This window comes from Papaver somniferum, unplaced genomic scaffold (genome assembly GCF_003573695.1).
Source record: "Papaver somniferum cultivar HN1 unplaced genomic scaffold, ASM357369v1 unplaced-scaffold_139, whole genome shotgun sequence".
In the NCBI taxonomy this organism is placed as follows: Eukaryota; Viridiplantae; Streptophyta; class Magnoliopsida; order Ranunculales; family Papaveraceae; genus Papaver; species Papaver somniferum.
This window is the reverse complement of record NW_020623156.1, coordinates 2179100-2202266: the sequence shown is the minus strand read 5'-3', so window position 1 is coordinate 2202266 and position 23167 is coordinate 2179100. Positions and strand designations below refer to the sequence as shown.

Sequence of the window (23167 nt, the reverse complement as noted above, 5' to 3'; positions counted from 1 at the left end):
TATCAATTAAGGATTTTCATGCATACTTTGACAAATCAAAATAAATCCCTTGTCGCTGATAGTTCTCATAGGATTTCTCATATAAAAGGTGAGGTTGGAGATTCATTTGACTAGTCTTTTTCCAAAATTGAGGATGCTCAGATCAAGATGGTTGAATTTGCTAGTTCAAAAGAGTTTTCTGAAGAAAATCTTAGATTGGCTCTTGAGGAGAAGGAAGGTTGTAACACCCCGTGTTTTTTAGCATGGCGCATGCTAAAAGATGCGCCATTGTTCTAGATGAAGCTTCATTCAAAGCTTCCGTTGCTCGACAAGAGGTAGATTGGCTTAAGGCCAATACCGCGCCAAAATGGCGCATTATGAGTGACATTTGGCCAAGAGCCAAATCTCGCATCATCATGATGCATTAGGCCAGTTGGGTAGGTGGCATTGAGTTTGCAGCGTAATCATTGCGCATTACGAAAGTTATTGGCCTAGAGCCAATACCGTACAATCATTGTGCATCAAGACATAAAAGGCTGGCAGAACGAGTAGTGCACAATCATTGTGCATCAGGACATAGAAGGCTGGCAGAACGAGTAGTGCACATTCATTGTGCATCAGACATAGAAGGTTGGCAGATCGAGTAGTACACAATCATTGCACGCATTCATTGCGATGAATAGTGAAGCAGGCATGTCAATCTCCTCCCCTTTCCATACTTGTAGATATTCCATTAAGACATATATAGGGAGGGGTGGTGAGTTGAAGGTGCATATGCGGACTATGTACTAAGTAAGCTTCATAGCTTAGACAAAGGAGTATAAATGATGCCTAAGTCTCATTTATAGTTGCGTAGCCTTAGCAGTAGGGCATTTGATGCTTAGGCATCACTATGCCATATCGCGGACCCGATGATGCATGATCATTGTGCATCTTTGACGGAATGGCCTACGGACCAGGCCCTTACCATTTTTCCTAGTCTATGGCCTTGCAAACGAGTTGGTTAAGCTTTTATCCCTTCGATGATGAACTACGGTCTGTGCTTGATCCCTATAGAGTAGGGAAGGGTACGTAGGCAGCCGCAATGAGTTGCAGCATTGCCGGTCCAGCACGTTGGCCCCTCGTATCATCTAAGCTCGGTAGTTCGATGAAAGAGATGATTGTGGTCATGATTGATGAGGCTCGGTTGCATACCATCAAGTGGATTCTCATACTTCCTATCAAGCTACGGAGAGTTGATAATCGAGATAAGGTAGGAATGACAAGGGCTTAGTGCGACCTATTCTATAGTCCAAGTATTACGCCTGGATAAGACTTGGCGTTATGACGGTCGGTCAGCTAGATAGGAAATTCAGTGATGAATTCCCTACATGAGGCAGAGCTAGAGATGCATGCAATATGCATTCGCGTTGGCATTATGGCCCATGACCCTTTAGGAGACAAGGGTAAGTTTGGAACGGTGTGGAAGCTAAGTTAGCGACATCGTGCTCCACGAGCATTCCTGCAAGGGCAAATGGACATGCATTTTCCCAGCTTTAAGGCCCAGACCGTGGCTTCGTCATGGCGCACCGGAGAAGTTGCGGCCTGCGGGGAAACGCGCCAAAGGAGAAATTTTCCGGCCCGTCACAAAGGTAGTTCACAACTGGGCTGCCTCAGAGCAACCACAGTCATGAGGGGGACTAAAGACCAAATGCCATACTAAAATCTAAAAAAAAATGGTTTTTTTTGAGGTGAACCGCAATGGAAAACGACTAAAATTTAGTCTGGCGGACCTTAAAACAACGCTTTAAGCTGGACGCACATATTATGAGCACTTGACGGTGAGGCGTATGTATTGTATCCGTGTGAATGGGACGCAGGTATTGTGGCCGCTTAATGTGAGGCGTATTTATTACCCACGCCATATGCGACACGGAGATAGAAAGCACGCCTGTTGAGGGGCGGAGTTATTAGCTTCATGTAGTGGTGTGTGATTTACACCAGGAGAAATTGAAACATCGCCCCACACCAAGCGAACATTATATTAGCGCCTCACAATGTATTGCATATATATTTCCTGGCGGAGTTTATAAGTGCGCCTCATTCAGACGCTTATTTTATCTCCGCTCCACTCTCGTACGTTAATTATACTCACACCCAAAATGAAACAATCATTATACTCCCGCCTAAACACACATGCTCTCAATACTTACGCCCCACTATATGTTGATCTAGTCTGGGTTGACGACTACATTTAGTCTCAAATCCTAATTTTCCATACTAAATATACCTATGGTCCATCCCGCTGTGCTATGCTTTCGGACCAAATTTGGGTATAGTCCCTAAATTTAGTCGCAAATTTAGTCGTGACTGTGGTTGCTCTTAGCTTCTATTCTAAATTTGAATTTTATATGCTCATTTATTTTATCCTCGAGTTTTATTACTTTCTTTTCTTTATTGCAGAACACGAGCAAAACCTTGAAGTAGAGTTGGCCCACTTAAAGAGAAAGCTTCTTCACACGCAACAGGACCTAACCACCGCTCAGTCCGACAAGGCTTCGTATTCACGGCAACTTATCTATCTCAACAATCAGTTGTCACAGATTGAACTCGAGAAGAACTCCGAGAGACCAGATAAACAATATCTGAAGTCTTTGGCTGCAAAACTCATGAGGAAAAAATAGAGGCTTGGGAGGAATTCCTAGAGATGTGCTTAGCAAAGTCTGAAGGAGCGGTGCCAGCAATTTGAGAAAGAGCTATAAAATCTAAAAGTACTTGATCCGGAAGATGAGTATGCGGAGGTCAGTTCTGATGAGAAGGACACCAGTTTTGAAGGTGGATCCAGCAGTGATGAGCATAATGATGATGATATCTCTAAAGATTAAATCCGCGTTTTACAACGATAATCCATCATTCTTGGTTTTTTCTTGATCTCCAATTTTTACTTGTATATTTTGGATTATTATGTGTTGGATAATATCTGGGCGCTCCCTAGCTTTGGGGGCATTTTTTATTATCTTTTATACAATCAACTTTTGTTTAATTTGCTTCGTCTTCTGATCATTTACCTGCTTCTCGAAAACATTGTAATCATGATATATATATATATATATCATAATACGTTTGATTTATCGCACTACCAGTACGATATGTTAGATTCAGAAAATATCGCTATAACTATAATATTTAGCAGATTCATCGCATTATATGTGCGACATATCATACTTACTTCTTTCTGCGATAATATTGATATTCATCTCTTTGTATACGCGGTATATTAGGATTGTTTCTGTTATGCGATGGCTCGATGAGAAATTTGAAAAATATATCTGACTGAAAAGGTAATGAATACGTAACCTGATTTTGCATTTCCATACTTGCCTATGTTCTTTTCCTTCAGTGGAGGAGATATTTTTGAATTATATTTCTCATGACTATTTTATTTGTTGTTTGCTTCATTGTACATTGTACATCGTATTCTCTTTCTTATAGCATAATTCCTGCATTTTTCTGCATTTCATAGTTATTTTGCATTTCATTCTTTAGGGAGAGATCATTGATATTTGATTACCCTTTTTGAGTAATGTTTCAATGACCCAATCTTGTCGACGAGATCACAGATGCCAACACACTTCTGTTGAGTGATAGTCCCTTGATCTCGCTTTATCAAATTTGAGGTCTTATTTTTCCTCCTAGTTAAGGTCTTATATTTCCTCTCCCCGTTTTGTAGGTCTTACCGTTGCCTCAGGGTCATCATTATTATTATCATTTTCTGAGGGTGAGGTCGTTGATATTTGATTACTCGTTTTGAGCATTGTTTTCATAGACCTAACCAATGTCGAAGATATCGCAGTTCTATGTGCTCTTTCGAGTCATTGGCCATTCATCTGGCCTTATCATAGTATTTTTATTTATTTTTATTTTCCTTGATATTCAGTGTGACAATACGACATTCCTAATGTACTCACGTGATTAAAAAGCCACATGAAATTGTCTTCTTTGGCTTTGTACAACTCCCTAGTGGAGGGTGTCATCACTTTATATTCCCCTGACTACCCTTTAGAGGAAGATAACCCCTAACTGATACAGTTTGGATCCTCACGTACGGTTATGCCGACAATCAGTGTTGTCGTGATCTCATGTCCCTTCGCCAATGAGGCTCTTCGTTACGAGACCACACCCTAGGTGGGGTTTCTTGGGGACCGGACGCATCACATGCCAGGACTCTGTCTAACTGGCACACCCAATATATATTTTTAAATCATTTGGACAAAGGTTTCTATTACTATTCTTGGTATCTCACACCTATTTTTTTCCTTTCCATGCGTGCACTATTACTGAGTCAGTTAACTGTAATTGGATGGACAAAGTAACGTTGGGAGGTATCCCTAATTAAATCTTTTTATGGGGAGTGATGCATATTAGTGATCTTTCGAGAGGAGAAAACACAAATTATCCCTTAAATCTATGTTATTAGATTTTGTTTTATTTTTTTGTCTATGTATTGACATATTTCCCCGCTATTTGAGCGATCTTATATTCGTATTTACGACGGTTTTCTCTTCATTATAATTGCAATTATTTCAAATCTTCATGGTGTTTCTTGGCTTGTTATTCCCAATTCATTAAGAATATCAAACATTATGCTCGATTTTTACTTTGTATTCATCTTAAACAAGAGGGGTTGAAGGCATTTAGGTTTGTTAAAGTCCATGAGCCTAATTAACCTTGAAAATCAGAGTGTCTAAGACATGTACACTTCACATATCCAAGCAATGTGGAATTATACTTAACGCATCCGTGTAGAGTCGAGATCCAAACAATTAGACCCTTACTGGGCCATACACAGACTAACAATTAATATCATTACTGGGTCATAACAATATTATGTTAATGTCCGTGGGACTAATTAACCTCGAAAATCGGCTTACAAGGTTACAGTTGTCCAAGAAATATACACCAACAAATCCGAGAAATCTTGGCGATGTGGACTATACTTAATATCTCCCCTCACACAGAGTCGGGGGTCAAACAAGACCCTCCCTGGGTTACACACGAAAAAAAAATCCCACACAGCCTAAGACAATCTAGTTAGGATGTATGGTTAATAGACCGTGAATAACCTCTTTTTCGAGGATAGTTATTCTCATGGATTTCTATGATGGTATCAGAGGAAGATCCACTTGGCGATACTTGTGTATGTTTTTCTATTATGTTGTTGTGCATGTGGTGTCTTCGATGACATTTCGTCTTTGTTTCCCTAGTCGTTGAGAAAGGTGTTAAATAGTCTCACATCATCTACGACAACCCAGGTTTTGAGGTTAATATACTGGGGTACCCTATCCTTACAAGTCAGTTTTCTGGGATAGATGGCCCATGGAATTCTAAGAGGATCTATAAATTTTTTTGCAAAATATTCCATTTTTGTTAGTACGTCTTGTGGGCGAAGATAATAATTATTTATAATCAACTTCGTTATTTGTGTTGACTTCAACCTACCTTGTATTTTGGTGTTTTTGATAATTTTATAAGAGATTATGTAATCACTATTTTGGTCTGAATAAATTGGAATGTGATTTTCATCTAAGAAAAGAACAAACCATCCATATGTGGGTGTTCTTTTTTTCTTTTTTTGCTCGGTTAAACTTTTGTATTAATGAAATATTAAATACAAGGTACAAACTCCGAACTAAGGAATGCTCCTTACATTAGACAATAGACATGTAAGAAACCCTCACATGAAAGAAATACACTGGCCCACGCTTGATAAAAGATTTTTCGTGTGGTTGTAGTAATAAAGGTTCAAACTCTCGGACTTGTGAAGGTAATGGATTTTTAGATTTATAAAAATTATATACACAAAGATATTAACAATGGTGCAAGAGGTACTGGGGTTTAGGATTCCACCGAATTCATTTCTTAAGGTTCAAATAATGATTCTTTTAACAATTATAGCTCAGTAAATATATAAAATATATTGACTCTTATTTTTGCCAAGATAAATTCTCCAAATATTAGATGTAAATGTTAAGCATGAGGCATCAAATCATCTAAGCTAAGCATGCCGCATCAAATCAAATGACAACTAATTTTTTCAAATCATAATTTCAATTAAAATTAGTGCAAAAGTCATGAGAAGAATTAAATATAATTACCCAAGTGTGAAATAAGGCTTTCTCCATCACCCCAGTGTTGGGATTTAGCTCCTCATATTAATCATAATCTCAAAATACACGTATTAAGCTCAAAAAGTTGATTAAAGGGAGTAAAACAAGTGAACAGAAAAATTGCAACAGAAATAACTGTTGCAAAGGCGCTGTTCACCGTTACAAAAGGAAGAACGATAAAAAGATAAACTGTTGTTGTAGCGTTTTAAGACCCACACTACGACCCACGAGCCGCTGTCGCTGTCACTGTTTAAGAACGACTGCTCTGGCAGGTCCGTTCTTCGTGTTCTTCAGGCGTGTTAATGGCAGCAGCAGCAGCAGGTAACTTCTCTGCAACTCCTCCTGCGCCTCTCTGCTCGCCTCCAAACCTCCCCAAAACTCTCGACACCCTCTCTAGTAGACCCAAAGAGCCTTTATATACTGTTTAATGCCTTCAAATCTTCACAATAACTCCCCGAAATCTACATTAACGTTGGGAATATTTTCTTTGTATTTCATGCAGGATATGGGATTTTCTTCCCTGTTTAACTCTTCTACGCGTCTCTGGATTGTCTTAAATTGTTCGTATAATATCATGAGAGAATATCTTCCCAAATATCTTCTCCCAATCTTCACACAGCTTCCGTAATTAAAAATATCTCGGTCCCCTGTTTACTTCCAAACTCGGATTTCTGGCCCAAGTTTTTCAATCCAATTCATTGTACCAAGCCTGTTAGGATATATTAGGTCCATCCCAATCATTTCCAGCGATTGAATCTCGCTCAAAGCCCACACAAGATCGAACCCTAAACTGCCAGTGAAGTGTGCATGGCATAAGATTTTCCCGCCATTTTTTGAATCGTGAAGAAAGGGTGTCCTCCCCCTAACCAGAACTGGGGTGCGAATAGCAGCTGCCTTGGGGGTGACCTGGGGGTTCCCCTTAGTAATTAGGTTACCCCTTATCCAAAAGCGAGAGTCCGAATAACACTTGTCCTCCGGGGGCCAAAATCAACTTTTCGAGCCGAATTTTCCAAAAATATTTATTTCCAAAAAATACCTACAAATACATAAAATAACAAAATTAATACAAAATCGAGTGCCAACAATATATAGTATTGAGATCAAATTAGACACAAAAATGTGTCTATCAAATACCCCCAAACTTATTATTTGCTAGTCCTCGAGCAAAATTTATTCTTGAAAAGTGACCGAGTTAATCTCGGGTGGGTTTATCAGAGGTGTACCCACAAAAACCAATACTCCAGACCCTAGCTATCTACGAAAAATCTTGGAAATCACTAAAGAACCTCCTTGGTTGGCATACTTATTAATTACAGGAGGAAGTACCCTGACGCGAAATTCCAATTGCTGTATACGAGTTTGCACTCAAGCATACTAAAATTCATATAAGTGACAGAGCTCTACTAAGATAGTTTCACGATGGACATCATACTCGGAGTCAGACTAATCACATGAAAAGATTAAGAAGATGGAAAAAGAAAATTGTAGATGGTTGAAAAGTGAACGGTGTTTCCCATATCTGTCTGAAGGCCTCTGCCAAGGTGAACCTAACCTAAATGACTGAGATACCGGTCTGACTAATATTAACACACTGGCATATACAAGGGAACCAGTGGTCAATAACTTAAATCTAGATCAACAAACTGGCAAATACAAGGGAACCAGCAGTTGACTACACATAACAATTCACTCTTTTTTTTTTTTTAACTTAACGACATGAATAGATCTTTTTGATCCAAGCGCATGCTTCTTGTCAGCAGATTACACGATAGTTCCCACGGGTCCTGCATTCCACGCTTGCTTAGGCGACGGAAACAGGGAGAACACACGCATATTGCTATCCAAGTGTTAATACTTATTCCGATTGGTCTAACTGGTCCGGTCTTTTTTTTTTTTTTTTTTTTTTTTTTAAAAAGGTAACTCAGTCACTCTATTTCACCCTAGCAAAGGTAACAACTTGAATCGTGTGCCCCACCAAATCACTTGAAATAAAAGAAAACTAAAAATAGAAGGTGAAAAGGACTCGACGAGATATGGCAAAACTATCATGTTGTTTCTAACACCTGAGCTCTGTGCTTTTATGAATAGACTCTATAGATGTTTCCATCTAGTCAGATTGGTTCCTCAGCTCCTAAAACAAAAATGTTTCCATCCACTTAGATTGGTTAGTGCTATCCTTAATAGGCGTAAATTTCTAGGCTCTGGAGTTTATTTATTGCAACTAAAAAGTTTCTCCCATACCCCCAAACTTAAATCTAACATTGTCCTCAATGTTCTAAAGATGAAACTAAAAGCATGAACAAGGAGAAACTGTTACTATTTGAAGCAAAAGAGTTAAGAAAGGATATTACCGTGTTACAAGAATATTGGGTTACCTCCCAAGAAGTGCTAAGTTTAAAGTCTTCAGCCAGACTTAGGAAAGGATTAGTCAACTCGAACCATAAAGTAACAGTCGAAATAATTGTGGGTCTTCAAAATGAAAAAGAGCTGACCAAAGGAAACTACAATAACCCAAGAAAGTGAACAAGAATAACATGCCCTTATCTAGTTTCCTGATTAAGATATTTATATCTAATTGCGGTTCAGGTTCTATGAAAGGGTCTAAATAAAATATTTTCCTCGGATGCATTTCCTCATAGGTTGGATCCAAATTATTAGGTCCTAGAGTCTGGAAAAACTCAAATAAGAACTTAGAATCACAAAATAATAATAACCTAAATAACTGAGGATCCTTTAAGTCAATCAGGTTTGACTTATATAATTGACCACAGTGAGAGTAGTGGTCATTCTTAAGCAAATGTGTCGATTCTAATTTCCTAAAGCATTTAGGTCTAGTCTCACAACTTAATATTCGACACATTTGGAATATAAACGTTCCCACAGTTGGAAGAAAAATATTTGGTGGGAAAACAAAGTCAATCTGGGTATCATAGCCTAGGCAAACCACATCAACCAGAGGATGGGTTTCTAACGACTGAACTTCTTCCTGGACATCATTAGGTTCGGGAAAACGAGTATGAAGGTAATCTTGTAAAATGGTTGAGGCACATAAGTCAAGTCCCAAGTGAGGGACCTTTCTAAGAGTTAAAGGTAAGGCACTAGGAAGGTGATAATCACCCCCAAACTTAGAGTTTTCAGTGTCTCTAGAAAGACCTCTAATTATTTCTTGAATTTCCGTATCTTCAGAGTCCTTAAAATATTCAAGAGATTCTTCTAAGTTATTATCAGGTAGTGCATCTTTACTCATCTCTACGGGTATATCTTCTTCATCTAATACTATTGTTTCTAAGTCGCTAGACTCTAAAACAGCATTTTCGGAATAAACCCGTTCCTCTAAACCACTATCGGCTTCGTAATCAAAAGGAAAAACTACATCGTCTAAAACGGTGGTATCCCTAATCAAATCCTCGTCCTTTTGAATAGGTGAATAATCATAAAAATTATTTGGATTTGAACTAGAAATAATATCATTATAAAGCTCAATTGGATTAATAGATTCCTGATCACTATGCCTACATATTTCAGATTCTTCATTACTACTATCCTCATCATCATAATAGTAAAAAGATGATTGAACCTTATCTAAATAAGTAGTGTCTTTTATTCTAACCTCGTCCTCTAGATTGGGCAAATAATCACTATTGATATCAAGGGTAGAATTGGAAACACTATTTTGGAAATTTAGATTATTTCGAGCAGCATTAGCTAACTGTTCATTTTCTGCCTCTAAACGTGCTTGAATTTCACTGAGCGTAACACTTATACTTTCACAAGTCTCATTGAATATCTTAGACCGTTGTGTACTCTCTTCTCTTGAACTAACTGCACGTTCATACTCCCTTCGAATTTGTTGGTAGGTTTCTTCTAGTGATTGAACAGGTTTAGAAATGTCATAATCAGGACTAGTTTTTAAGTAATTTTCCAAAAACGCATGACTAGTACTATAATATTCCTGATTTTCTTGCTCGTAAGACCAACTCGTGTGTGGATAGTAATTGGGCTCACTATGGTATGAACCATAACCTTGAAAAGGTTGGCGTTCCCAACTACTATTCCCGCCATGGTCATAAAACTGATGATGTCCATATTCAAATTCAGGTCGATACTCATTGTATTGGCTTCTATCATACCAGTTCGACATTCTTAATTGCAAGGGAATTCTACACAATCACAAACAAGGCCGACTCGACTCCACCAAAACAAACCTAAAGATTTCTAGCAAACAAAAAGCATGATGGCTCCACTTAGATTGTTTCTAGACCAGCTTCTATCTTTCGAAAGGGAATTCGTTGCAATTTGAGCAAACCCCTCTGGAATCAATCTGAGTCAACGTAAGTTGAATAGAGGCGAGGGAAGCTTAGTAGAGCTTTGATACCCAAGGCCTCACCGCTATCACAAGGCGGCGCAGTCACGCATTCAACTCACAGAAACCATCATGAACTTTGGAGTGTGCTTAAAGAGCAACCAATATTTTTCGAACGAGTTTCCTATTAAGCTCGTTACCCTATCGGTCTCGTTCTATTCCAAATTTTAAGCTTAAGTTCGCGTTCGGTTTCGTTTTCCTAAGGCGGGCAAGAAGAGAACGGTGATGAAATCCGAACCCTTATCTTGTTTAGGCCAGGCCTTGCCCTTTACTAGGAAAATAAAGACAGTCTGGTTCGTCCTCAAACAATTATCACCTTAAGGCAGACAGTAACCCACTTGCAGGAGATTCGCGGGTGTTTCGATTGGACTTACCTCCCGTACCAGACGGGCGATGAACCGTTGTCGTCGACTCGGGCCACGACTCCTATGCCGTGTGCGAACCCGAGGGGCCGAGACGATATAGTAATCGTCGTCCTTCCCTGCACACAGTTTATATAATTTTTTTTTTTTATTAATAATACCCTTCCGTAGGGTTAAAAAAATAAAGTCCAATTGTTTAAAGTCCAAAGTCCAAAATAAATAAAAAAAAATAAAAATTACAGTTTTCCTCACACACTCTAAAAAAATTAAAAATTTAAAAATTAAAAACTAAATCCTAAAATTGTCCTTTTTTTTTTCTTTTCGCTTTTCGCTTTAAGCTTTTCCCTCTCCAAGTCCTTGGTGCTCCACTTCGAACCTGTAAATCAAAGACAAAAAGACAAAGTAAAAAGGAACAAATAATAAAAAAAAAACCTAAAAATTCTACCTAAGCACAAATCCGCGTCGGCGGCGCCAAAATGATTAAAGATTTTTCGTGGGGTTGTAGTAATAGTGGTTATAAAATAGGGTTCTTTTCAGACTTGTGAAAGCAGATTTTTTTAGATTTAATAAAAATTATATACACAAAGATATTAACAATGGTGCAAGAGGTACTGGGGTTTAGGATTCCACCGAATTCATTTCTTAAGGTTCAAATAATGATTCTTTTAACAATTATAGATCAGTAAATATATAAAATATATTGACTCTTATTTTTGCCAAGATAAATTCTCCAAATATTAGATGTAAATGTTAAGCATGAGGCATCAAATCATCTAAGCTAAGCATGCCGCATCAAATCAAATGACAACTAATTTTTTCAAATCATAATTTCAATTAAAATTAGTGCAAAAGTCATGAGAAGAATTAAATATAATTACCCAAGTGTGAAATAAGGCTTTCTCCATCACCCCAGTGTTGGGGTTTAGCTCCTCATATTAATCATAATCTCAAAATACACGTATTATGCTCAAAAAGTTGATTAAAGGGAGTAAAACAAGTGAACAGAAAAATTGCAACAGAAATAACTGTTGCAAAGGCGCTGTTCACCGTTACAAAAGGAAGAACGATAAAAAGATAAACTGTTGTTGTAGCGTTTTAAGACCCACACTACGACCCACGAGCCGCTGTCGCTGTCACTGTTTAAGAACGACTGCTCTGGCAGGTCCGTTCTTCGTGTTCTTCAGGCGTGTTAATGGCAGCAGCAGCAGGTAACTTCTCTGCAACTCCTCCTGCGCCTCTCTGCTCGCCTCCAAACCTCCCCAAAACTCTCGACACCCTCTCTAGTAGACCCAAAGAGCCTTTATATACTGTTTAATGCCTTCAAATCTTCACAATAACTCCCCGAAATCTACATTAACGTCGGGAATATTTTCTTTGTATTTCATGCAGGATATGGGATTTTCTTCCCTGTTTAACTCTTCTACGCGTCTCTGGATTGTCTTAAATTGTTCGTATAATATCATGAGAGAATATCTTCCCAAATATCTTCTCCCAATCTTCACACAGCTTCCGTAATTAAAAATATCTCGGTCCCCTGTTTACTTCCAAACTCGGATTTCTGGCCCAAGTTTTTCAATCCAATTCATTGTACCAAGCCTGTTAGGCTATATTAGGTCCATCCCAATCATTTCCAGCGATTGAATCTCGCTCAAAGCTCACACAAGATCGAACCCTAAACTGCCAGTGAAGTGTGCATGGCATAAGATTTTCCCGCCATTTTTTGAATCGTGAAGAAAGGGTGTCCTCCCCCTAACCAGAACTGGGGTGCGAATAGCAGCTGCCTTGGGGGTGACCTGGGGGTGCCCCTTAGTAATTAGGTTACCCCTTATCCAAAAGCGAGAGTCCGAATAACACTTGTCCTCCGGGGGCCAAAATCAACTTTTCGAGCCGAATTTTCCAAAAATATTTATTTCCAAAAAATACCTACAAATACATAAAATAACAAAATTAGTACAAAATCGAGTGCCAACAATATATAGTATTGAGATCAAATTAGACACAAAAATGTGTCTATCAACGCTTAAACAGAAATTTAGGTTAAGGTCACTAAGACAGAAGGTTGTTTTGAAACATACCCAAAGTTTTTTTGAGGCATACAAAATTAGTACTCTAATTAGTGTAGATTGATAAGGGGTATTCTAAGGCTAGTTAAATTACTTAGATAACTTTGACCAAGGTAGTCAATATCGGTTGTACAGGTTGATATTATAGGTTTTTATCGGATATCGGAAAATACCTATATGATATCGAAAATATCGGCTATACAAAGACGAAATGATATTATCGGTTGTACAGGCCGGTACAGACCGATATATCGGTTTTACTTGTACATCGATAATATCGGTTTCGTGAATAAATTTTTCATCAACATGCATCTAGTCTTTACAGACAAGTACAATGTCAATTGGAGAAGGTAAAAAGCCCAAATATATTTATAATATAAAATCAATGACTATATGGTAGAATACAAGATGGAAACCATATTTCGATTGCAAGGCGAATAAATATAAAAGATAAATATGAATGATAAAAAAAAAAGATTTACTGGCATAATGGGACAACAATCACAACGTTGGCTAAGAGATTCTCTAATGGCATGTGTGTGGAGATAAATGTCAAAATCCACCGAGGATACACATCCATTTTTTCTAAAATCATTCTCCAACTCTGATGTCTTAAACCAATGTATAGATGACTTTGGGTAGACATTGTCAAGGTGAATGTCTAAATTCTCTACCATCCTAGTCAGCTTTTACTTAATTGAATTGACTTTAATATATTAACTAACTATTTTTAACTCTAATAAAATCTTAATTATGGAAAATAAAATTTATACTAATTAAAAGAAGATGTTACATGCAATACTGTTGGAGATGGATTTTTTTCTCTCCCTAATTTTAAGGAAAAATAGATTGATGATGTCTTATTTGTGTTGCCACATAGGAAACACACACAATGACCATTGGAGAAGTACTAATAAACCACCTTGTATTTTGGAAATTTGAGATATGTATATGATTCTTATTATTTTTTACTATGGTTTTATAATTATTTACAAATCTATATAAATGATGTATCGCCTGTAAAAACAGATATTATCATTTGTATAGGCGTATAAGACCTGACCGATACGATACCGATACGCGGTATTAACTACCTTGTGCATACCTTTAAAAGAAGACAGGAAAATCATATTAGAACTTGCGTTCTTGATGCTAATATAACGTCGAACAACATCCCCATAGAGTTCAACCTCTAATGAGTACCCATTGTTGATTTGTATAGGAGGAGATGACGCCTTGGAACCGTATGAAATGCTGGTGTTGAATGCAGATTCAGAAAAAAAAAGATCGAGCCGCACAATGGTTAAAAGTAGGAATGGAAGCAATAGTAGTGCCAATTGGATTTTCCCCTATCAAAGGAGAGTAAAGAGCAGGGAAAACTAAGTTAAGATCACCTAATTGGAGAAGTTAAGAAACATGCACCATATTTTCTGTAGAGAGATCAGATTTTGCAACAATTGGCATGCCAAGTCCGAGTGAAAAACGCTGAGCACTATTGATTACATCACCACACCAGACTCGATATGGTAGAACTTCTTGACTCCAAATCTATCTCTTTTGGATTTGTTCTTACGAAATTCGCATGACCGACTAGTTTAAATTCTAACATTGACTCATCACCATGGTTGTTATGTTGCTTTTGCTGCATATCCATCTCAATATCTCTTATAGCGCTTTTGAATACAAATATGCTTCTGATTTTTGCTTCTGCAGAAGTAGAAGTTTGAAGCAGAAGTCAGAAACCATGATATTTTGCTTCACAAGAAGTCGACTTTTTTGCTTCTAGAAATATTTTGAAATTTGACACCTAAACTAATTTTTTTTTTTTTAATTTTTAGAAGTCAAAAAGTTACTTCCGGACGTGTATCCAAACGCGCTATTAATCCTTTCTCCCCGGCTAGCTGTCTCCCTATATCTATCTCTTTATATGATAGATCTGCTCCAAGGGTAATGTATATTAGTGCAATTTTTGTGATGCAATATAGTTGAATGCGTTTTGTCAAATTTGTCAGTGCAATTGCCATAGATGATAAGGAAATGATTATATGCCATCTGTGTGGATGGCCTCTGATCAGACTAGTGCGCGCATGAAGAATCATAAATGGATTTTACTAAAAAATGATCCCATTAAATGCTCCTGCAAATCTTTTCGTCCTTGCGAGATTCTCTTTATTTGGTAGCGTAATTAGATACTTAAATGCATATTCATGTTCTTTGTCATTGCACTTGCAACTTATATAGCAAGATGATAAATTTGCAACTAATATATCAAGAACTTAATTAAGATAGATATATACAGCGTATCATGCATGCATCTCAGCCTGTAATGCACATAGAAATTTCTTTAAAATATCAAATATCTCTCTCAATCGCCTTCCTTTAACTTTAATCTCATCAACACGTTCTCATTGTCTGCTGTGCTTTGATCTCCCATTAACAACAACAAGGATGTCTGATGAACTACCAGTTTGCGTCCACAAATCCCAACCAGTTCTAATCTGCCCTGAAAAACCAACTCCAAAATGTTCATTATATCTCTCTAACATAGACAATCTGGATTTTCTAAGGTATCATTACGAACTCCTGTGTGTTTATAGAAAATCAACACCTATTGAAGATTTAAAATCTTCCCTTTCTAAAATTCTTTTTCATTACTATCCATTAGCTGGAAGGGTTAGAAATTGTGCGGATGATGAAGATAGACTTGAAGTTGATTGTAATGGTAAAGGTGCTTTACTTGTTGAAGGGTTCATGGATTTTACCGTTGATGAGTTTTTAAAAGACAGTACGTGGCTTAATACGGCCTGGAAGGATAAGCTCTTGTTTAAAGTTGAGGCTCAAAGCGATATTCCTCCTCTTATGATTCAGGTATGAATTTCTGTCTCGAATATTTTTCAAATACTAGATGTTTCGATGATAGAGTAGCAAATTCAATAAAAAAAATATTTAACTATGTTACTCTACGAAAATTGAAACTTTTAGTCACCTGGTAGTTTACCGAAAAAATACTTTATTGACCGACTACTGTAAAAGTAGTCGATGGCAACTCAAATGCCATATGTCGTTCATATTTTCCGTTGGTCGGTTGTGATCCTGTTAAATCAAAAAAATGCTACGTGCTAGCAAATAATTTTTTTTTCAAGTCTCGACATAATTTAATCTAATTATGAGTAATATTGAGACCATTCTCAACAGACAATATCTTGCATAATTTAATAATTCACTAATTAGAATATCTCCAATGTAGGTTACATATCTAAGCTGTGGAGGAATGTTGATGTGCATCACCATATATCACTGCATGGCCGATGGTGTTGGTGGATCAAAATTTCTGCATGATTGGGCATACATACATGCTAACCCCAACATGGATCTTCCGGTTCCCCCTATCCACAACCGGGAAATGTTGAAACCTAGAAACCCTCTACAAGTACCCTTGGATCATCCTGAATTCACAGACATTACTCAAGATTTTGATATTCCTACATATCTTCAATCTCAAACATTGGCTCCTAGTTGCTTAACCATTACACAATCACATATCCAACATCTCAAAAATTCATGTGAACCCTCTCTAGAATGCACCACATTTGAAGCACTAGCTTCACACGTCTGGCACTGTTATATAAAAGCCCTAAATCTACCTTCGTCACTTAAAATCAAACTCTTCATTCCAACTATCATGAAGACAAGCATAGAACCAAATTTGCCAAAAGGGTATTACGGCAACGGTTTCGTACTAGCATGTGTTGAAACGACAGTTGAAAAATTAGTGACTGCTAAAACGAACCATATTGTAGAACTAATTCAGAATGCTAAAAGAAGAGTACGATCTAATGATTATGTGAGATCTGTGATTGATATTATCGAAGAGAAAAAAGTACAACCTGTCATGTCAACAACATTGGTTATATCTGATTGGAGAATGCTGGGGTTCCATGAATTGGATTTTGGTGAAGGTAAGCCTTTACATATGAGTCAATTGGCTAGTGAGGCTTGGTGTGTGTTTGTACCGTCCATCAGTGATAATAATACCGCAAAAGTTCTTGTTTCGGTACCTAAGAATATTCTGCACAAATTTGAATATTACATGATGAATGATTTTATTTAGAAAGATGACAAAGTTGACTAGTGTTGGTGGCTTGAAGTTTGAAGGAAAGAAGATCAGGGATGAGCGTTCGGATGGAGAAGCCAACTATATTTAAAATTCTCCATTCCAATATGCAACATTAGAAAAATGAAGGCCCACTTTTTGTAAAACGGAGGACGTATTATTCACAATATAGAAATTCTGTCATGTCTTTAGTTTATTTTTATTTTTTTTTCCATTTCCTAAGGATTTTAATGTCTGTGAGCATACTATTGCGAATGTGATCATTTAGGCAATTTTCTTAACTTTTCTCTTAAGTTTTGTCCTTATGAATCAAAATGACATTTTATTACATTGTTGTTTATTTACTAGCTAGTTGAAACAGACGAGGTTTTGATTTATGAAAAGTTCATTTTATTGTCTTTACACCAATTCCCAGAAAACATGATCAGTAAGGTCATAGAACCAAAGCCAGGATAACCCCCAAAGAGAGAGAGTAACACTGGTAAGACAGAAGTAGGAAGTTTATTTAAAATTGAAGTACTTCTGGAGTTAAGCCAACTAGTACTCATGATGGAAGGAACATAGAGAAGTTGGCTTCAAGACGAAAGGAAACGAAATAATAAAACACTGATGTTTAGGTCAGTGAATATGAAGTTTTAAAGAAAATTGGGTAACATAGGTTTTGGTTTCTCACACAACATTGTGAAGGTTGATGATTTTATTATGTATATATACTGATTGTTGTTACATAACAAGAGTAAAGATCCTAATACTATAAATATATCAAAGGAATTAAATATAATTACAACATATTCTTAATCACATATAATCTTCTCTGCATGCATTGATCTTCTTTCCATATTCTTCTTTGCATGACATCAATCATATCTTGCATGTACTAATCTTCCTTCTATGTTTAGATTGCATGTACTAATATTCTGTCCATGTTTAGATCATTGAGTAATGGTAGTGATTGATATTATCTTTCTTTCTGTAAATATGTATACGTGAACAAATTTATCAAGGGACTGATAAATCTAATACCCCCCCTCAAGTTGGAGCGGGAGAGCCTGAATGGACGCCCAACTTGCCAACCAGCCGCCCAAATTGTTGTGCTCCTAGTGGATTGGTGAAAACATCAGCGAGTTGATCAGAAGATGGGAGATATTTTGGCAAAGTAACAATCAATTTCTATGTGTTTCGTACGTTCGTGGAAAACAGGATTTTGGGCAATGTGAATTGCAGCTTCATTATCACAGGAGATGGTGATAGGTAAAGGACAAGGAATATGCAAGTCCTTGAAAAGATAACGTAACCATTGAAGTTCAGCCGTAAGATTATCCATGGAACGATATTCAGCTTCAGCGGAAGAGCGAGCAACAGTGGGTTGTTTCTTTGATTTCCATGAAATAGGACTAAAACCTATGGAAACAAAATAGCCTGTAGTAGATCGTCTAGTAATTGGACATCCTGCCCAATTCGAATCAGTGTATCCATGTAATGAGAGTACACTGGAAGAAGAGAGAAAAATACCATGTCCAATTGTACCTTTGAGATAATGAAGGACACGGTGAGAAGCATCAAGATGATTTGTACGTGGATGCTGCATAAATTGACTTAAGTAATTGACCGCGTATGTAATATCAGGACGAGTGACAGTGAGATATAAAAGGCGACCAATTAGACGACGAAAAGAGATTGGATCAGTTAAATCTTTTCCATCTGTAGGGAGCAATTTAATATGCGTGTCCATGGGAAAAGATGAAACACGAGCTCCAGTGAGACCTGAGTCTTTTAGAATATCTAGGACATATTTTCTTTGACAGAGAAAAATACCTTTAGGAGATCGAGAGACTTCAATTCCTAAGAAATATTGTAACCGACCTAGATCCTTAATGGAAAAATTAGAGGCAAAACGTGACTTAAGAGAACAAATGAAGTTATCATCTGTGCCAGTGATGATGATATCGTCAACATAGACAAGAACGAAAATAGAGGTAGAACCCCGATGATATATGAAGAGAGAATTATCACATAGAGATTTTGTAAAGCCTTCAGCTAACAAAACCGAAGAAAGTTTGGCAAACCATTGCCTAGAGGCTTGTTTAAGGCCATAGAGAGATTTATTAAGGCGAAAAACTTTAGACTCACCTTTGCGAGTTAAACCATGAGGTATTTTCATGTAAATTTATTCATCCAAATCGCCTTGAAGAAATGCATTGTTTACATCCAACTGATGGAGAGACCAACCTTTGATTGCTGCAATTGACAATAAAACACGAACAGTGACAAGCTTAGCAACAGGTACAAAAGTATCATAATAATCAATACCTTCTTGTTGAGTGTAACCCTTTGAAACAAGTCGAGCCTTGTAACGTTCAATGGTGCCATCAGAATTAAACTTGATTTTGAAGACCCACTTGCATCCAATTTTCTTCTTACCAGGTAGTAAATCAACCTCAACCCAAGTATTATTTGCTTGTAAAGCAAGGATTTCTTTGGCCATAGCTGCGCGCCATTTAGGACATTGAATGGCTTGGGAAAAGGATTTTTTTTCAGCTGTGAGGACAACATCATCCAAAAAAGCTTTATGAGTTGGATTGAAAGTATCAAATGATAGATAATCAGTCATGGGGTGGACTGATGTAGAGGGACAACTTGTTGAAGCACAATGATAGTCCTTCAAGTATCTAGGCGGATTCCTGGAACGAATTGGCCTAGGATTCACAAATGGTGTTTGCAGCACAGAAGAGTTTGAAGTCTCAGAAGGATGAGACGAGATTACAGTACGTTAAGAATCAGTACGTAATGATGATGGTGCATGAGATACCACAACTGGTGTGACAGAAGTGTCTGTTGAACTTTGTTTAGAAAACTCGTCAGAGTTAGGAAAAACACGTGGAGCTGATGATGTAGTGGAGGGGTCCAGAGTGGAAGAACCACGTGGAGTTGGATATACGTTAGAGGACTCCTGAGTGTGGGAACCAATTGGAGCCGTAGAGATTGGATGAGGTGGAATCCAAGAATGAGAGAAATCCTGAGTTTCAGGATTGGTAGGTCTGGGAACTGACAGACGTGAACTGTCAGGGGAGAATACAGGCGAAGATGGAGATGAAAAAACTGGATCGAAATCAATGTACTCAGATTGTTGTACAGGTACAGAAAAGGTGGGATTGAGTTTGTTCACAGCATCATGAAAAGGAAAAGTATTCTCATGAAATACAACGTCTCTGAACGTGTATATGGATTTTGATTCTAGATCATAAATAGAGTATCCCTTTTGACCATAAGGATAACCAATGAAGATGCCAGGCTTGGCACGTTGATCGAATTTGTGAGAAATTCGAGTGTTTCTTGCAAAACAAAGACAGCCAATTACACACAAGGATGAATAATCTGGTTGTTTATGCAGGAGCATTTCATGTGAGTCTTATGAGACAACACAAGAGTTGGTAACTTATTGATAATATAAGTAGAATCAAGTACACATTCACCCCAAAAACGAAGTGGAAGATTAGCCTGAAAATGCAATGCTCTAGCTACATTGAGCAAATGGCGGTGTTTCCTTTCAACAATGCCATTTTGTTACGGAGTATACACACAATTAGTTTGATGTAAGATTCCTTGTTGGTGAAACCATGATTGTAGTTCATTGGATTTGAACTCGGATCCAGTATCAGACCGGAAAGTCTGGAGTTGAGGGATAATCAACGAATTGTTACCAGATGAAATGGTAGAGATCTTTCGACCAAACTGTTTGACAACAAAGTTGAAAAAATAATGAAGATATTTTAAAGTTTCTGACTTGGATTTCATCAAAAATACCCAAGTGCAGCGCGAATAATCATCCACAATTGTCAAAAAATATTTAGCACCAGTCAGAGAGGGAGTTGAGAACGGTCCCCATATGTCAGGATGAATCAATTGGAATGGATGTTTAGACAAAGAAATACTTTTATTAAACTTGAGACGAGTCTGTTTAGCCCGAGGGCACACATCGCAACCATGACTACATGAAGAACTAATGAAAGGGAAATTACGAGATAAAAACTTAAAGCAATCCACACTCGGATGTCCTAGACGACAATGCCATGTATCAATAGGCTTATTTTCATCTAATGATAAAGAAAATGATTGAAAACAAAAGTGATATAGGCCTGCACATGCTTACTCCATCTAATCACTTTGTTGGTTTGACGATCCTGAAACACACAAGATTCGTATGAGAACTGAACATAGCAATTAGATGTGCTGGTTAGTTTGCTAACGGAGATTAAGTTGAACTTAAAACTCGGAATATGAAATACATTTAGCAATTGAACATGAGGAGATAAATTCACAGTGCCAATGTGTGTCACAGATGTATGTGTACCATGTGGTAGCTGAACAGTGAGTGGTTTATTAACCACAAGATGAGAAGAAAAAAGAGACAAGGAAGAAAAAATATGATGGGTTGCCCCACTGTCAATAATCCAAATATCATTAGAACAGGAAAGAGACATACCAGCAAAATGAGCATATGGTGCTACATTAGTGCGATCATTATCAGCTTCAAGTAGAGATAACATGCGTGCATACTGGGCAGCGCTTATAGCTGGTGCAACAGCAGGGGTTTGAGTGATAGCAGCGACCACAGAAGGTTCTGAATCCCTTGGCTTGGGAAAGTCTTTTGGGTACCCGTTAAGCTTCCAACAGGTCTGCTTAGTGTGACCGTGTTTGTTACAGTGGTCACAGAAGGGCCACTGTCGTTTGTTGTTTCCAGGATTTTGAAAAGGCCTTGACTGAGGAGGATCGAAGCTGCGAGAGACATTCAGGGCAGCAGAGTCCACCGATGGAATGAAAGAAGAATTGAGTCCTTGTTGTTCTTCTTCCTGCCTGACATGGTTATATATCTTCGCAGGTGTTGGTATGGGTTCCATAAGAAGTATTTGACTACGCAGGGCTGAAAACCTATCATGCAAACCCTGCAAAAACTCCATGGAGCGATCCTGACTGTGATGACTCATATAATTCTTACACGCTCCGCATATAAAAGGTTCAATGGGTCGAAAAGCATCTAACTGATCCCAGAGTGATTTGAGCCGGGTATAATACATAGCAACACTCAGATTCTCTTGTTTCAAGAAAGCAATATATTGTTTGATAGCATATAACTTTGACGCATTATGATGAGAAAAACGAGATTTGATTTCTAACCATTGTTCATATGCCGAGGGGAAGTTATGAGTACTTGAACGGATTTCTGGATCCACGGAATTAGAGATCCAGCTACCTACTAAGTCATCACATCTCATCCAGTGAGCGAGATCTAATGCATTAGTTGGCTTTTATACCGTTCCATCAATGTATCCTAGTTTGCCTTTTGCACTTAGTGCCTTCATTATACCTCGACTCCAGGTGCAGTGGTTTTCATTTGTGAGCAAGGGAGAATAAATGACTGATGTGGGATTATCAGAAGGATGCACATAATAGGGACTGGTAGGAAATAAACCAGTATCCTTCTCTGGAATGACAGTCGAAGGGGAAGATTCATCGCCTCCGTTGGTCATGATGATGATGTTGTAGGGGAAAAAAATTAACCTAGCTCTGATACCATAAAGAAAATTGGATAACACAGGTTTTGGTTTCTCACACAACAATGTGAAGGTTGATGATTTTATTATGTATATATACTGATTTTTGTTACATAACAAGAGTAAAGATCCTAATACTATAAATATATCAAAGGAATTAAATATAATTACAACATATTCTTAATCACATATAATATTCTCTGCATGCATTGATCTTCTTTCCATATTCTTCTTTGCATGACATCAATCACGTATTATCTTGCATGTACTAATCTTCTTTCCATGTTTAGATCATTGAGTAATGGTAGTGATTGATATTATCTTTACTTCTGTAAATATGTATACGTGAACAAATTTATCAAGGGACTGATAAATCTAATAAGTTTGCAGAAATATCTAGCTTTCAATCACACTTTTGTTGAAGTTACTTTCTCAGCTGATATTATGTCCAAGTCTGCTGCTACCTTAAGCCAGAGTGATGTAGATGGTAGACCTGGCTTTCTCAATTATATTGGGAGGGGCAGGGCCTTGACTTCCGTTAAGTTTTTAAGTTTTTTGTGTCGTATTGTCTTTTTCCAGTTGTTTTTT

The 23167-nt window shown here is 37.6% G+C and overlaps 2 protein-coding genes across 2 annotated transcripts; one reads left to right on the top strand and one right to left on the bottom strand.

The window, feature by feature from the left end:
- Positions 1 to 15215: 15215 nt before the first annotated feature.
- On the top strand, positions 15216 to 17258 carry LOC113335176 (fatty alcohol:caffeoyl-CoA acyltransferase-like). The gene is made up of 2 exons (XM_026581306.1): positions 15216 to 15781; positions 16161 to 17258. Exons 1-2 carry the CDS (start codon positions 15362 to 15364, stop codon positions 17022 to 17024), a joined length of 1284 nt encoding a protein of 427 aa, XP_026437091.1. The 5' UTR covers positions 15216 to 15361; the 3' UTR covers positions 17025 to 17258.
- An 898-nt stretch (positions 17259 to 18156) lies between these two features.
- On the bottom strand, positions 18157 to 19188 carry LOC113335250 (uncharacterized mitochondrial protein AtMg00810-like). The gene has a single exon (XM_026581358.1). It carries the CDS (start codon positions 19186 to 19188, stop codon positions 18157 to 18159), a length of 1032 nt encoding a protein of 343 aa, XP_026437143.1.
- Positions 19189 to 23167: the final 3979 nt, after the last annotated feature.